General features: G+C 54.0%; 1 protein-coding gene and 2 long non-coding RNA genes across 3 annotated transcripts in view; 1 reads left to right on the forward strand and 2 right to left on the reverse strand.

Moving 5' to 3' along the window:
* Lemd2 (LEM domain nuclear envelope protein 2) overlaps positions 1-8,538 on the reverse strand; it is a 25,593-nt gene extending 17,055 nt beyond the window's left edge. The window contains exon 1 of the mRNA XM_015487569.2: positions 8,534-8,538. Within this exon, the coding sequence (XP_015343055.1) occupies position 8,534 (1 nt within the window). The 5' untranslated portion in view covers positions 8,535-8,538. The remainder of the gene's footprint in view (positions 1-8,533) is intronic.
* LOC107143812 lies at positions 988-5,981 on the forward strand. The gene is made up of 2 exons (XR_007348403.1): positions 988-2,729; positions 4,316-5,981. It is a non-coding gene; the product is annotated as an uncharacterized LOC107143812 (long non-coding RNA).
* On the reverse strand, positions 5,976-7,323 carry LOC125617419. Its single transcript, XR_007348402.1, has 2 exons — positions 6,894-7,323; positions 5,976-6,132 (listed from the first exon to the last, which is right to left on the reverse strand). It is a non-coding gene; the product is annotated as an uncharacterized LOC125617419 (long non-coding RNA).
* Positions 8,539-15,482: the final 6,944 nt, after the last annotated feature.

The raw sequence follows: 15,482 nt of genomic DNA on the forward strand, positions 1-15,482 counted from the left end.
GCTGGGCGCGTAGCGGCGCCTCCTCGCGTAGCCGAGCCTCCTCCCGCAGCCGGTCCTGACCCCGCTGCCGGGCCACCTCCCTCAGCCGCTCCTCGTCTCGTAGCCGGGCCTCGCCCCGCAGACGGCGCAGCTTGTTGCGGTAGACGTCCCGAGTGGTGTCGGTGATGGGTCCTGGCTGGAAGCCCAGGGCCTGCAGCTCCCGCCGCAGCTCCAGGTCCGACAGGCCGGCCATGGCCAGGACACCGCCCCCCACCCGCCCCCGGCGCGCACCGCACCCGGAACTGCTCCCGCCAGCAGCCGCGGCGGAGCGGGCGGGGCCCTGCGCCATGATGGGAAGGTCGGCCTCGGATGCCATATTGGGGAGGTCGGCGACTGGCCTATGAGTCGGCCATGATGAGGAGGTCTGACTCGGCTTTGGAGCCGCCATATTGGGGAGGTCTCATGAATTTTAATTTTTTGTTTTCTCCTGTTGCTCCGCCCCTCTCCTTTCCTCTTGTTTGTTAGGTCTAGCGTTGTTTATCTCAGAGTCCTTCATCCCCAGAGCAGTCCCTGGCACGTGGTAGGTATTCAGTAAAGTCTGGTTGATTTAATGGATGAATTGCTTAATAGTTCGAGACAAACCACTGCCAGCAGTCAGGAGGCAAAATCATATGCCACCTTCTGTGCTTGAGGACCAATGTCTGATCGGGTTTTGTTTGGGCAGTGGCATGCCCTGGGACTTTGTCCCCATTTCTGTCTGCTGTGGGCTGGCTTCTTTTCCTGGCCTTGCACTTGGCCGAAGTTAAGCGCCAAGTGCATGCAGCACTGCCCTAGGACAGATTCTGGCCTCCATGTGCTCCAGCCTGGAATAGGACACCCCACCCATCAGAAAAACAGAAAAGCCAAATGCCCTGGTTGGGAGTCGGCAGGTGAGGCTGCTCAGAGGAGGCCGCGTGGCTGCGTGGTAGGATTCTCATAAGGGGAGATAGGTAAGGGGAGACCCCAGAGACTCCCAATCTTGATGCTGTCCTTGTGTTGTAAGATGTGGGCTCTGGATCTGAGAGTTTGATTTAAAATCCCAACTCTACAACTATTAGATATGTGATCATATCCAATTAACATTTCTAGCCTGTTTGCCAATAAACCTTATAGGGTTGCTATTTAAGGATTAGAAGAAATAATTTGTGTAAGGTGCTTAGGACAGTGCCTGGCACACTCTCTTACTTGTTTATATTTAACCCAAATCTTCCCTGCCAGTGCTGTGTAGACCCTCCCACAGGGCAGGCGATTTGGTTACAAGAAGGCCCTTAGCAGGAAGCCCCTAAGGGAAGCATGGGAAGTGATGGCAATGGAAGTAGAGCTATAGTTCATTGTCTTACCCACCCTCCCTTGCTCACTTCATATTCCTTCCACATCCTTCATCAGCTCCCTTTCCCAGCATTTATTGCGCGCTTAGTGTTTCCAGCCCTCCCATTAGTTCTTGCCTTCCCCAGCCCCCCTCCCTGGTATCTCCTTGCAGCTTTACCCAGCAGACCTACATCAATCCATTCCCTCCCTGGGACCCTGGGCCATGCTCCTCTGTGAGGGTTTTGCATTCCTGCCACTTGCAGTACCTCAGGGGTATTCAACACTGGCCACGTTGCTGGGAAAATTACAGCCTCTGCACGGTCAGGCTTCCGTTGTTAGCCTCCCCATCTCCCCGACTTAGCTGCTCCCATGTGGTGCGATTTCTCTCACCAAGTGTTGTTTTCCTTTTCTCTGCCTGTGTTTGCACGGAATGCCATGGATTTGATATAGTGATTGCCTAACACATATACCACATAATAGTATTTTATTTCTTTCTGAAGCACTGTTTGCATGACAAATGAGTTGGTAACATTTGTGCTACTCCTTGCAGCTGTGCAGTTCAATATATAAAGAATGAGCCTTTCGGCATCAATACTGGCCCTGTGTGTTCTGAGAGGGCTTGAAACTGATGCTTAAACAAAGTGAACGTTGCAGTGTTTCAGAGTTATGGTCTGTTCCATCACAATGGATCTCAGGGCGCTTTAAAAATGTAGACTGATGGGAGCCACCCCAGTAGTGGGACACAGTGGGGGCTTTGTTGATCTTCTTTGTATCCAGAGATGCTGCTGCCACTTTTATACACACCTATGGCCAAATGGCCCACAGCTCTTCCCCCACATCTTGTCGACTTTCCTCTGGCCTGGAACCCAGCATGTTTGTAGTGGTGGTCTCCAGCCACCCAGGTCCACCCATGGCCCCCACGGTGGCTTCTGGGTCTAACAGGCCTTGGTATGGAGCATCCACAGGCTCCCAGGCTCCCAACTTCTTAACAGTGGGTGCCCGGCAGCACCCCTCTTCACCAGCTCTGAGAGAAACCTTGTGGTAACCCACTGCCTCCCAGGGCTCCGCCTTTCCGCTTGCCTTCCGAGCTCCCAGCTCTGGCCCTGCCCCTTTCCTGGAATTCTGTGGCCTCCTCTGTCCTCCATTGACATTTTTCACCCCCAAGGCACCCTTTTACCCATTTTAATGGGGTTGGTTTGCCTGTTCTTTATTTTGCCCTGCAGAACCTTCCACATGCTGTCCCTGGGATGGGCTTGGCCTCAGGGCTCCTCAGCCACCGCCGTCCACCTGGCTCTCCCAGGGGCCTGTCAGATGAGGGAAAGCATATTTTAAAGAAAAGGAAAACACTGTAAAAGTTCATGGCTGCGCCCTCCTTTCTCATCGTTAGTGGGAGTTTGGTAAAGGTGAGTGGCTCAGGCTGCTGTCAGTCTTCTGATTTATTAAAGGCAAAAGAGGAAAAAGAGGCTGCAGTGTCTACAGCTACTTAGTAACCACAGCCACACATTTAGCAGAGGCGAGGGCTGCTCAGAGCACCCTCTGGATTCCTGGAGGGCCACCACACCGCCTGCCTTCCTGCTGGCCTCTCTGTCTCTGCGGAGCCTTATACTAATAATAATGGCCATAAATCTTTTAGTGGGTTCCATTCTCCTCTTCCTGCAAAAAGCCCTGCACACATTTATCAGATCCTCTAAGATGCTCTCCGACTGTGGACTCGTCCTTGATCCACCTCGTTGAGGTCCTTAGCTATTTTTTTTTAAGAAGTAGTTGGACACAATAGCTTTATTTTATTTATTAATTTTTATGTGGTGCTGAGGAAGCTAGGCAAGCGCTCTGCCACTGAGCCCCAGCCCCAACCCGGGGTCCTTAGCTATTCTAGGCTTCCTCTCAACCACTTTGCAGGTGGCATCACACTGAGGGATGGGGAGTGAGTGTAAGCCGGGTGTAGTGGCACAGGCCTGTGATCCCAGCCACTGGGGAGGCTGAGGCAGGAGGATTGCCGTTTGAGGGCAGCCTGGGCAATTTAGTGAGGCCCTTGGGAATTTAGTGAGACTCTGTCCCAAAAAGGGCTGGGGATGTAGCTCAGCAGAAAATGCCCCTGGGGTCAACCCCCAGTGCTGACAAAAAAAAAAAAAAGAAGAAGCCATTTGTGGCTTAGATTTGGACTGGGATGACCTGTGGAGCTCCCAACTTCTTGCCTCCTTGTGTCTGCTTTGTGCAAGAGGAAGCCACCATGTTCTCTCCAGGTCTGGGGATGTGTCAGTGAAGGGGATGAATAGTCTCAGGAAAATACCAGAACAGGTTTGGTGGACACTTGTGCCACCTGCTTTTCATAATCTGATGGAAACGAAATAAAACACTGACCCTTTTGGCGACGATTACACTTTGGTATGCGTGGGTTAGAGTTCCTTTAGACGCATGGAATACATTAGCCGATGTCAATAATAAATGGTGTATGGAGAAAAATGTAACGCTTTCAGAGTGTTTTCTTTTGGGCTTTGTCCATGATTAGATTATACTAAATTACAGAGTACAGATATCAGGTAATTACTCTTTGCTTTTAACTATTCAATTTCATGGCAAATCCACGTAGCTGGGTAATTATGAAATCACACTGAAGCGGTTACCGAGAAAATACTTCATCATCTCCATCTTGTGAAGCCAGGTTCAGGTTGCTTGGTAATTACCCGTGGTCCGGTTAAGTGTAAAGAACATTCCAGACCACGCAGGCTAATGTACCTGTTAACCACAGAGGTTCTTGCAGATTGTGCTGGGTGCACCTTGGGGAGTCCGCATCAGGGATGGTCCCCTGGTCTCCAGGTTGTCCTGGGCACCCTCCCATCTCCGACTCTGACTGGTTTCTGTTTGACACATTCAAAAGCTTTAACCAGGAGTGTCATCTCTTTTCTTGTTTTGTGACAACATGGTCTTTTTCTCTTGGCTCAGCTTACCGATTCCTCCCCCACCTCCCTCCGATTTTCATTTCTTCCAGGGCTGCGCATCTCCCCTAAGCAATCGAGTCTGCTGCCCTGGAACCTGGAGGAGCTTGTTGGCAAAGCAGAATTATTTGCGCTGTTTTTGAGAAATCGAAGAGTGGCAGGAGGAGGAAAACGAGGGAAGAAAGGAGCCGCCACTTCTAAGCAGGCCGCAGGGGCACTGTGCATACAGATGTAGGTGGTGGCTGGGTCCCTGCTGTGACTCATTACTGAGAAACACATCAGAGGCCCCAGGGTGAGGGTCGCGGACAGCCAGGCTGCAGCGCTGAACAGGGCTTTTCTACAGGAACACACAGGGCCCTGCCCAGGTGCTATGCTTGCAGAACCAATTCCCATTTCAAAACTAGACCGCCTGGGGTGACATTGCCTAGAGGTCCCATTTCCTTCCCTGGTGTGGGTTTCAGTGCTGTTCTCCAACCCCTGCCCCCCATCTTAGGGAAAATTCCCCAAATGGTATAGGGTGTGGTAGGAAGGAGCACCTCCTGCTGGTGGAGGGGCAGATTGCAGCATAGGTCGAGGGAAGAACATGCACTGTTTTTTGTTTTTTTTTTTTTTCCTGGAGAGACCTGAACCTCTTGTTTTCCTGCTTCTTGGAGGATGTTACAAATAATTGGGTGAACTGACATGGGGGAAACTCTGTAGGGCGAGGACCAGTCCCAGATGCAGCTCCTCCCAGGGTGTGCGGTGGGGATTCCTGTCCTGCTCTGCCTTCCCCTGCAGCATGCCCCTGCAGCAGCCCTCTCCATTCAGTACCAGATTTTGGCAGCATTTCCTGGGAAATTGCAGCTGCTCTGAGGTTGATTAGGATGTGTGACAGAAATGTGTGGAAACACAAAGTAGGGCAGGGCCTGGGTCCCATGGAAGGCTTGGGTGTTCCTCAGGAGAAGTCAGAATACCCAAACATGGGCCCTTTTGGAAAGTCGGAGTCTTCTTGCCCTGGTGACCATCATCTGTGGCTGAGCCCTTGCTCGTGGCGGGTGGTGAGGTGGCAATACAGAGTGGACACTGCGTCTAGTTGCTGGTAACCTATGGGTGGAGGGAGCTGCGATTCCTGTAGGGCCCCAGTTTATAAATAAATGAACATTCATTAATGTAAAATTAAATTAGAATGAAATTTCCCATCCAGTTTTGTTTAGAAGGCAGAAATAAGTGGGTTGGCTGTGCAATTTTGCTGCGGATGCTGGAGTATGTAGTCACAAGGTGATAATAATAACAGTAATTTGTTCTTTGCTGGTGCCTCGGTCCCCAGATCTCAAGGCAGATATTACCACCTTGCTTTTGCAAAGGCTCATTGAGGTTAAAGGGCTGGTTGGAAGTTACTCAGCACGGGGTTGATGCAGAGGCCCTGAAATCCTCAGGCCCATCAGACCTTCAGCTTGTCAGTACACAGAAAAAAGACCAAGATTCAAGAGACCTGGATTCTAGCCCTTGCTTTGCCATCTCTCTGGGCTTTAGTTTCCTTGCCCATAATGGAAGGGCCAGACAGATCCTCCCATTCCACCAACCCGAGTTAATATTTGAGCTTGATACTTACAAAAGGCACACATTTTGCTAATGTATGCACCATTTATGGCCAGTTCCTCAGCCCCCTTCACTTTGCCTCATGACCTGAGTTTGCCCTTTGGAAATTAGAATATTAAATAAAGGAGTCATCTCTGTGTATTTCATGCTTTATTTGCTGGCGAGGGATCTGCTTTGGAGAGGGCCCTTGGCTTCAGAGGCCAGCTGTGGGTGGGGCAGGATTTTCGGCTCATCCAGGTGTGTAGGGCTTCCTGGGAGGGTCCACCTTTCTCCTAGGAGCGTCATTTGGCTGCTGGGGAAAAGTACAGGATTGCTGCTCTGTAGAGTCCGCAGAATGCCTTCTAAAATCTGCTGCAGGTCGGGGGAGCAGGGCACTGGGGGCGAGGGATGGGCGTTTTGGAAGGCACTGGAAGCTCTCTCTAGCCTGGGGCAAATCATTTAACCTCTGGGTTTCTCCCTCTGTAACACCACTTCCTCGAGTCTCTCGCCTCTCCTCCTGGACTAGAAGAAGTAATTAGTGGCTGTTTGTCAGACAAGATCTAGCTTTGCACAAGTATCTCGGGCAGAGCTTGAATCGGCAAGGCCAAATGGGGCGCAGGACTTCGATTTGCAGAACAGATTAAAAAAAAGGAAAAGCTGATCCAGAGTTCCCGTTGCAGCAGCCTCCCGGCCTCGGTGGTGCTTGGGAAGAAATGAGAATATCTGGAGCCGGGAGGCCACGGGGTTGATTTGTCGTGGCCCTCTGCCAGAGGACGTCTGGAACCGGCCTGAGCCTTGGAGGCCAGGGCTTGAGACGGCCCCTGAGCTGGAGGATGGGGCCACTTGGCCACCAGCAGCCATCAGCCCGCCCTGTGATTGAGTGTCCTTCCCTCTGAGATGGGGCTGTGCCCCAGGAGGAGAAGGCAGCTTCTTTCTCAAGTGCGAAGCAGAAAAACAAACAAGCTGTCCTCAAACCCTGCTGGGGAGGGGGGGATGCCTGCTGCAATAGACCACCAGGGTGGGCGCAGGGAGCCTCGGAGACCCCGCTGCGCTCTGCCCGCTGCCCACCCTTACCGGGCAGCGCCTCACTCAGCAGCCCTTCCAGGGCGGCCCGGTACTTTTCCAGCTGCTTGGAGTTCATCCTTATTCCAATTTCCACAGGAGCAGTCAGCTGTGAAATAAGGCAGCGTTAACAAGAAGAGAGAGGCGTGGAGAGGGCCGTTAACCCCTGAGCGCCCTACAGGTGCCTGGAGGGCTTAGGGAGCCGCTTCATCCAGCTGGTGGCCTATCCCCTGGGCCTCAGGGTCCCACTGAGAGTCCTAGCTCCAGTCCCAGTTCTAACCAGGGGGCAGAGTCCTGCTGAGACTTCCCCCTGAGGTAGAAGCTGAAACCGGCTGGGTGGGGCTCCAGGAACCCGGCCTGGCTTTCCACAGGGAGGGAACTCACCTCCCCTAACCAACAGCTAAGCTCAGCAGGGCCCAGGCTGGTTCCAAGGGGCTTATCTATATTAAATTATCCTGTGAGGTGCAGCCTGTCAGAGGGCCCATTCTGCAGATGAGGAAACTGAGGACAAAGATGACTTTCTTCAGGCCACACAGAGCAGCCCAGGAAGAAGACATTATGGGGGCCTGGCTGCAGGGTCTGTGCTCTCTACCCCCAAGTTACTGTTTCTCTTGTAGGTGGGGACACAGTGGGACTTACAGGAGCTGTCCACCAAGAGGGGTGCTTATGGCCTTGAGGCAGAGCTAGGGGTGCTGGCCAATCTTGCCCTCACCCCCTGCACTTCCTGGGTTAATGGTTTTGCTGCACAAAGCAGCTCACAGACATGAGATCCCTGGTTTCTCCGGGGAGAGTGGCCCAGTCTCCTGGGGTGTGGGAAAGAGCAGGCCCTCAGGGCTGAGGTTCCTGAGGAGTGTCTCTGTGTTCCTTCCTCCAAGATGAGGAGGTTGTACTGTAGCCCGGGAAGGACCTCCCAGCCCCGAGTAGCATGGATGTCAGGAGACAAAAAGGGGTGTGTGTGTGTGGGGGGGGCGGTGTTCCTTACCCCACGCCTCCCCAGGAGGGACATCCGTTGGCTGTATGTGTTCTATGGCTCAGGCGAAGTTAGAGGCCATTCAGAGGTGCCCCTGGTCCCTGCCAGCGGCCTGACTCACCCTGTCCCCTCCGTGACCGTGACTGTGGTGAGTGCAGGGAGAAAAGGAGTCCCACCCTGCTGAGTGCAGTGAGAATGTGGAGGTCCTTCTCTGGGCCACACGCCAGTCAGAACTGGAAAGCTCCCTGGGCCTCGTCCAGAGGGAGGCGTGAGGTGAGGAGCCTGGCTCACTCTGCCCCACTCCTGTGTGGCCCAGCAAGACCCTCACCCTCTCTGGTTTGGGATTCCATCTGCTCCCTGGTGACTCCCACGCTTACATCTCCAGTCCTAACCTTGCTCTTGAATCCAGACTTGCACGTCCACCTGCCTGTGCAACATCTCCACCTGGATGCCAGCAGCAACTACAGTTCCCAGGTCCAGCCTGACCTCCTGATCTTCTATCTCCCGCTCTCAGCCAACAGAGGCTTTGCTCTCTTAGTTAGTAGCAAATCTGCCCTTCTAGCTGTTCTGGCCACAAACCTTGAAGTTGGTTTTTATGTTTCTCTTTCTTCATATTCCATATCCATTCTTTCAGAAAATCCCATGGGCTTCTATCTCTAAAATATTTCCAAAATTCAGCCACTTTGTCCTCCCTCTACCGTGACCTCCCTCCAGTTTGGGCTCTCTCATCCCCCTCCTGCCTTCTTGGTGGTCTCTCCTAGTTCTGCCTTTGAACCCTCAGTTCTCAACATAGCAGCTTGGGAAAACCCTTTAAAGTGTAAATCAGATTATGCCCCTTCTCTCTTCAAAGGTCCCCAAGGGCTCCTACCTCAGTGGAGTGAACTCAGTCTAAACAACGCCGAGTCAGCCTCCTTGCTCTTCCTGAATGCACCAGGTCCTCCTCTGCCCCAGGACCTTTGCATTGAGGATTCTTTTGTTTGGACAGCTCCTCTCCCAGACATCCCCAAGGCCCACTGCACCTTCTCTTTAAGTCTTTGCACTAATACTATCTATTCATGAAGCCTGCTCTGCCCCCCTATTTAAAATTGCAACTCGCCTCGCCTCCTCGTCCTGGTCCATCTTCCTCCATATAGCGCCTACTGATACCGACCATGTTACAGTGTTTATTTATCTTGTTTGTGGTGTTTCCTTTCAGTACCTTTTCCTTCTCCACAAGGGTGGGGGTTACCGTCTGCTCTGCTCTCTACTCTGTCCCCAGTGCCTTGCACACTGTAAAATGTATTTGTTCATTGCCTGAATGAAGGGGTCTTGGAAGCTGGAGAGCTGTCTGGGCCGGCAGTTCAAGGCCCCCTGCAGGCCGGACAGTCCCTGCCTCCCAGGGTCCCAGGCCCTGGCCAGCTCCTGTTCCTGCCTAGGAGGGGAGGGAGGGAACGGCTGCCCTCAAGATCTCTCTCCTGGGGATGCAGCTGCCTCTTGATGGTCTCCATTTGCGCTGCCCTAGATCTTTCTAAGTTGGTCAGGTTGCTGCTTTGAACCCCAATTGCACTAGGCCCTGCCTGAGCTGTCCCCCCCACCTCTTGCTCTTCGTAAGCCCAGCCATGAGGCCGAGGGCCAACAATGCTCCTGAGAGGGGCCTGTGCACTGCTGCTCTTTCCCAAAATCCTTTGCTTCAACTCTGCCTGGGTGGCTCCTTCTCTTCATCAGGTTTGAAATAGATGTCACCTCCTCCAAGAGGCCTTCCCTGCCCCTCCCCTGCACAAGGCAGTACCCCAGACTGCCCCCAGCCACTCCCAACCATACATTCTTCCTTGGTGCCTAAAATGATTAATTTGTCTCGTTGGTGGTGGCTGTGTCCCTCTACCAGGATGGAGCTTGTTGCTTGGATGTCCTAGAACATTCCAGGGCTGGCTGAGGTTAGTGGGCCCTGCCTCCACGGGGCTCAGTTTCTCTTCGCTGTTTTCTTACCTTGATCATTTTGTTTTCTTCCTCCTCTGAGGTCTCCTCGGGGTCTCGGGGACCTTCCTCCTCAGACCTCTGCCACACGCTCAGGGATTTCTTTTGTCCTTTGTTCCGTTCCTTTTCCTAGGGGCACAGCATTACGTTGCACATAACTGCCCTCCCTCAACCCACCAGAGGCCCCCTGCCCATCTCCAGTCGCTCAGCACTGGCCTGAACTCCCAAGGACAAGAGAACCTTGTCACCAGGTGTCTCCTGCTTGAGCAGTCGCAGGTACCTGAGGCTGAGGACCGCCCTTGGAACTGCTCGCCCACAGCCCGGCTCCAAGGGGAGCGCACTCCTTTGCGGTCAAAACACTGCACCCAGATTGTTACTGTTAATTAAGTTAAAACGCTGAGAATAACGGCCGCCCTCGGTGCATATTAAGTGTGAAAATGTGTCTTTCGTAGCCGAGAACCTATAAAAAAGGTAGCAAGACAGCCCAGCCTGTGAGGGCGCCATGGGGTGGCCCAGAACTCAGAGTCCCTGGGAAGTGATTTATAAGAGGCAAGACAGGGAGATGAATTATGGAAGAAGGAGTTTGCAGCTTCTTCATAAAAATCCCAGCGCCTGGCAATTACGGGAAGGGAAACCGTGCAATGGATGAATACGTCGCGTTCTTTGGTTACCAATTTGCTAACTTGTGTTCCACCGAGTTTGTCTATTTCTATCCAACCCCAAATCTTACCTGGCACGCTGAGTACCAGGTCCCCAGGACTGAGATCAGACACACCCCACTCCTCTGGTGTCTCTAATGGCACTCTTGGGATTCTGCTATGCACCTGCTGAGGGGGTGATTCGAGGAGATGGGTTGTCCTCTGGGGAGAGTGAGCTGGCAGGTGTGGGAGGAAGGTCTGTGGTGGGGGCATCTGCCCTGGTGGGGGCAGCTGGGTTCAGCCAGGTCTCTGCAAAGGGCCCCATTCCTTGGGAGTGTGGAGACCTGTCCCACATGGTATGTAGGCAGGGACAGGCCGTGCCACAGAGCCATGAGACCCCTACAGAACTAACAGACACCTGGCCCTGCTGGGGCTTTGGTCTCAGGCTGGGGCACAAAAGTCCCATTTCTTCCTTTCTTGGTTACAGGGAGTCAAATGCCATACAGACACCAGACAATTGGGGGACAATTCATCTCCTCTCACCTCGTGATCTCTCTTTGCCTTCGACTGTTAATTTTCTGTGATTTGTGGTTTGGGTCCCAGCTCCCAGTCTGCTCCATGAAAGCAGGGATGGGGCTTAGGTTTCCTGCATGATCAGGCCCCTCACCAGGGCAGCCCCTGGCACAGAGAGGCCCAGGAAATAGTAATTGGCTTGTTAATTGAAAACTCGGTCTGAACGACAGGCAGAGATGGGAAAGGTGTCACCCAGCGAGCCACTGACATGGAGGGACCATTGGCCTTCAGGTTCTCTGGTCCTGACACTCTGCTTGGTGGCCCTGGCATAGGTAGCTGATGGTGGAGAGCTTGCTTCAGAGATGCCAGCCCTGTTTCAGCCTGGGCCACTCAGGGACTGGTGCAGCCATGTTACCCGCCCACAGGGCTCCTTACCTGCATCCTCTGGAGGTCACTGTAGGTGAAGATGGGCATAAAGGCTTCTGTCTGGGAGGCCAGCATGGTGGCTGCGTGCACCACCAGCAGGGCAGCCATGGCCTTGCAGGACACCATCCCGGAGCTGGCCAGGGACAAGGGGCTCCTGTCACTAGATTTAGGGCACGGTGATAGACTGCTAATCTGTTTTGGTCCACACGCCAGCTGTGTGACCCTGAGCAAGTGGTTGGCCTCTCTGAACCCAAGCTTTCCCAGATGAACTCAGGGTACCCTCCCTGCCCCAGAGTGGTGGCCGCTGACCAAGCTCCTGGGAAAGGCCACCCAGCCTGTGCCATACACCATGCAGCCCTTCCCTTGGTTAGGTGAGGTCTTCTGGGGTCAGCTGGTCTCCTTGTGAGGCAGGAGGGACCTCATTGCTCAAAGAAAGAACTCCTAGATTATCAACAGAACCCAGGCGGCACTCCTTGGGACGGTTAGAGACGATCCAGGCTCATCAACTGCAGCTCTACCTGGAAGCCTCTGGCCACGACCCCAGGTGCACAGGAGAAAAGGCCGAGACCTTCACCCAGGCAGAGTAAGAGCCAGGTGGAAAAAAAGAGCTCAGTGGGATGAGCATTGGAACTCGTCCCTCCCCAGCTCCGGGGCATCTGGCTGCCTGGTGGCCACCGTCCAGAAGCAACAGTGTGAGGGCCTTCTCTCTGCAAGCTGCCATACCCCGGGATGCTGAGAGGGCGGTGGGGAGTCCTGGAAGTGGGTATGCCTGGAGTGGCTGGCAGGAAGGCAGGCTGCAGGGGACCCCGGTGCTGCCAGGGAGCAGGTGGGTGTGGGACTGCAGGTGCGAGAGTTCGAAAGGGGTCAGAATGGTCCTGGACCTGGGTGGCACAGCCGGGCACATGTAGCCTCCCCCTAGCAACACCCCCTCTGCCTTCTTGACATCCCTGCTGCCTTCCTCGCCCACCCTCTGCCTCCTCCTCCCTACTTTCCTTTCTCTTCTTTTGGTACCGGGGATTGAACCCAGGGGTGCTTAACCACGGGGCCACATCCCCAGCCCTTTATATTTGTATTTAGAGACAGGATCTCACTGAGTCGCTTAGGGCCTTGCTAAGTCTCTGAGGCTGGCTTTGAACTTGTGACCCTTCTGCCTCGGCCTCCAGGGCTGCTGGGATTACAGGCCTGTGCCACCACACCCAGCCCTGCTTTCTTCCTCCTTTCCATTTTAATACCACGAGCAAGAACGCAAGCACTCAAACACCCGAGCCTCCAACCTAGGTGCATATGAATTCCCAATAGGTTGGGGAGGACGGTGACCCATGGAAGGTCACCTCTGGGAAAGCCCAGGCTGGTCAGGGGCCTGGAGACAAGAGCTGCTCTGAGGATGGTGGGAGTGGCGGAGCCCCCATCGCCTGCCCCTCCTTCCTATCTCCCCCCCCACCCCGTGGAGTCCCCAGGGCCCTGTTTTCCCTCCCAGCAGAGACGGATGTGTCACATTTGTGGGTCCCATTTCCTTCACAGAGGTGCTTAGATCCCTTTCCATTCTGCTGTTCACATTTAATTCACTCCATAAGAATCAATAAAAACTTTAAATAAAAAAAGGCAAAATCCAATTGCAGCTCATTTTCTTGAGCCACTGGCAGCGGCACGTCAGCTGCGTTCACTTGCGTTGGCGGCTGGGAGGGGGAGCTGGACAGAGCGGGAATCCCCTCCCCCACCGCAGGGATGGGCTTCCGCTTTCAAGGCTCTGCGCTGGATGAAGGGGACCGTCCCCCTCCCTGGACAGCTGCTGTCCCCAGCCAAGCCTGTCTTGCTTAGCTGTAGGGTCTCCCTTGGGACTAGATTGTTCTTAACTTTCCAGAGCTAAGCTGCCACGCCAAGAGGAGCCTGGGTCCCTGCCGAGCTTGGGCTTGGGTTTCTGGGCTGCTGTGGATCTGCTCGGAGCTGCCCCCGGCTGCCTCTCTCCAGCCCCCAGCCTCAGCCCTGCGGCTGCCCCCATGGGGGACTTTAACACATTCCCTTGGGAGTCAGTGCAGGGCTTTCCCTCTGAACCCAGCTAGGCCTCTGAAGGTGGCAGAGGGACACAGGGCTGGGTCAGCTCCCCCACAGCCCTGCATGGAGCTGGCTCCAGCTGGAACCTCTGTGTTGGCAAGTCCCGCCCTCTTCCTCTTGTGGCTACTCACCAGCCAGGTCTGATGGAGGCTGGAGGGGTCTCGGCTTGTCCTCTGGTGTCCCACTAGTCTGACGGGCCCTTATATACCTCCCTTCTTCCCCTTGGGGCCCATTAACCTTTGCCCACACCGTTGGGGGCTCTGGGTGGGGAGCTGGATTCTTGAGGCTCATGGAAACCATGGGCAGGGCCCGCCATGCCCTGGGCTTCTGGGGGTTTCCTGGAAGGCCTCTTTGGTCAGCCAGGGTTCTGTGGAAGCCAGCCACGTCCAGGTGGCACTCGTGGGTCCACTTAAAACTCAGTGCCACTCAGAGGGCCATTTTATCAAAAGTCTTTTTGTTCCCCCCTTAAATATGTGGTGTTTTGAGCATCCCCGGACCAGCTCTTCACTGATCAGATTCTCTGTCAGCTTGTCAGAGCGATGTATCAGAAATAACTTCTTTTTGGTCTTCCTCCCCAATCCCCTCGTGAAAGAAAGGTAGGTGTGTGTGTGTGTGTGTGTGTGTGTGTGTGTGTTGGGGGTTTCAATCAGTTAATGAAGATGGCTGAGTCCAGACCCGGGCCTGTGCAGGGCCAGACTCCACCAGGGAGCAAAGGTGACATAGAGGGGTGGGGGCACAGAGGCTCTGGATGTTTGCAGTACTGGGGTGGCCCGACACCCAGGCAAGAAATGTCTTGTGGTCATTGTGTAGTTCACACAGTAAGGGTAGAGATTCGAAGAGGGAAGGGGTGACTGTGACCCAGGGAACCCCACTTGCTGCTGCTGCCGGCCAGTGTCATTCCCAGAACACGGTATTATTCAGGGAGTGCTTGACAGACATGTTCTAATTAAAATCAGCAACCCCATGAGGTTGTGCTCTCGTTTCCCCATTTCACAGATAAGGAAACTGAGGCACAGTGAAATAGCCCCTCTGTGACCCCGCTGCAAAGTCACTTCATATACAGGTCAAGGCTGGGTGTGGCCAGGTGTGGCACAGGGTAGGGTGGGGGATGCAGGGCATGCACAGGTGGGAGGATCTCACAGAGGGTGGGAGCTGCACAGGAGGTCCCCTGTGTGGGCTGGGAGCCCTCAGCCAGGTCAAGGGTGGGGCCCTGAGGAACCAAGCAGAAGGATTTGATGGAGGGATCCTGGGGTCCTTAGAGTATCTTGAAGCATCTGTAATGCTGGAGGCCACTCGAGATGGGTGAAGGCTTTGGAGCTGGGAAAGGCTGAGGTGGGGAACGGTCTGGGTGTGGAATCCCGAGGCTCAGGTGGGCTGTGGCCACTTCCCCAGGGCCACCATGCTGGCCGTTAGCAGCTCCCGAGGGGCTGCCTCAAACCTCCAGATGGGGCTTGCTTCATGCCCAAGAACTTCTGCCCTCTCAGTCTTCTGGCTTTTCCCTTCAGAAAGAAACAAATGTTCACAGTGCTTCAAACCCAACACAGATAACCTCTAAATTCCCCACTCAGCGAAGCTTAATGGAAACAGATGGCGGAGGCTGGCGGCTTGCTTCCTGCCAGCAGGGTCTCTGTGCGCGGCCATCTACTCTGCATCTCCAGTCAGACCTCCTCCAGCACGCTGGGCTGGCAGAGTTGGCGGATGTGCAAGGAAATCTCTGGAATCTCTGGGATTTATCTTGAGGAATTAGAACTCTGAATGCCCTGGTAGAGCTGAGCCCCTTAATCTGCCTGATGGGGGTCTCACTGCCCCAGTTTCAAGAGGGGCTCTTAAGATGAGGTCACTGTCATGGGCTGGGGAGGTGGGGGGCTCCACAGGTACTGTGGGTTGTTAGGGTGGGGTGCAATAACACCTGCGTCTCTCACACCTAGACCAGAGCTGCCACCTTTTTTATACAGCCTGTGAGCTAGCAATAATTTTTTACACTTTTTTAAAAATTTATTTTTTAGTTGTAGTTGAACGCCATACCTTTATTTTATTTATTTTTATGTG

This window comes from Marmota marmota, unplaced genomic scaffold, assembly GCF_001458135.2.
Source record: "Marmota marmota marmota unplaced genomic scaffold, marMar, whole genome shotgun sequence".
In the NCBI taxonomy this organism is placed as follows: domain Eukaryota; kingdom Metazoa; phylum Chordata; class Mammalia; order Rodentia; family Sciuridae; genus Marmota; species Marmota marmota.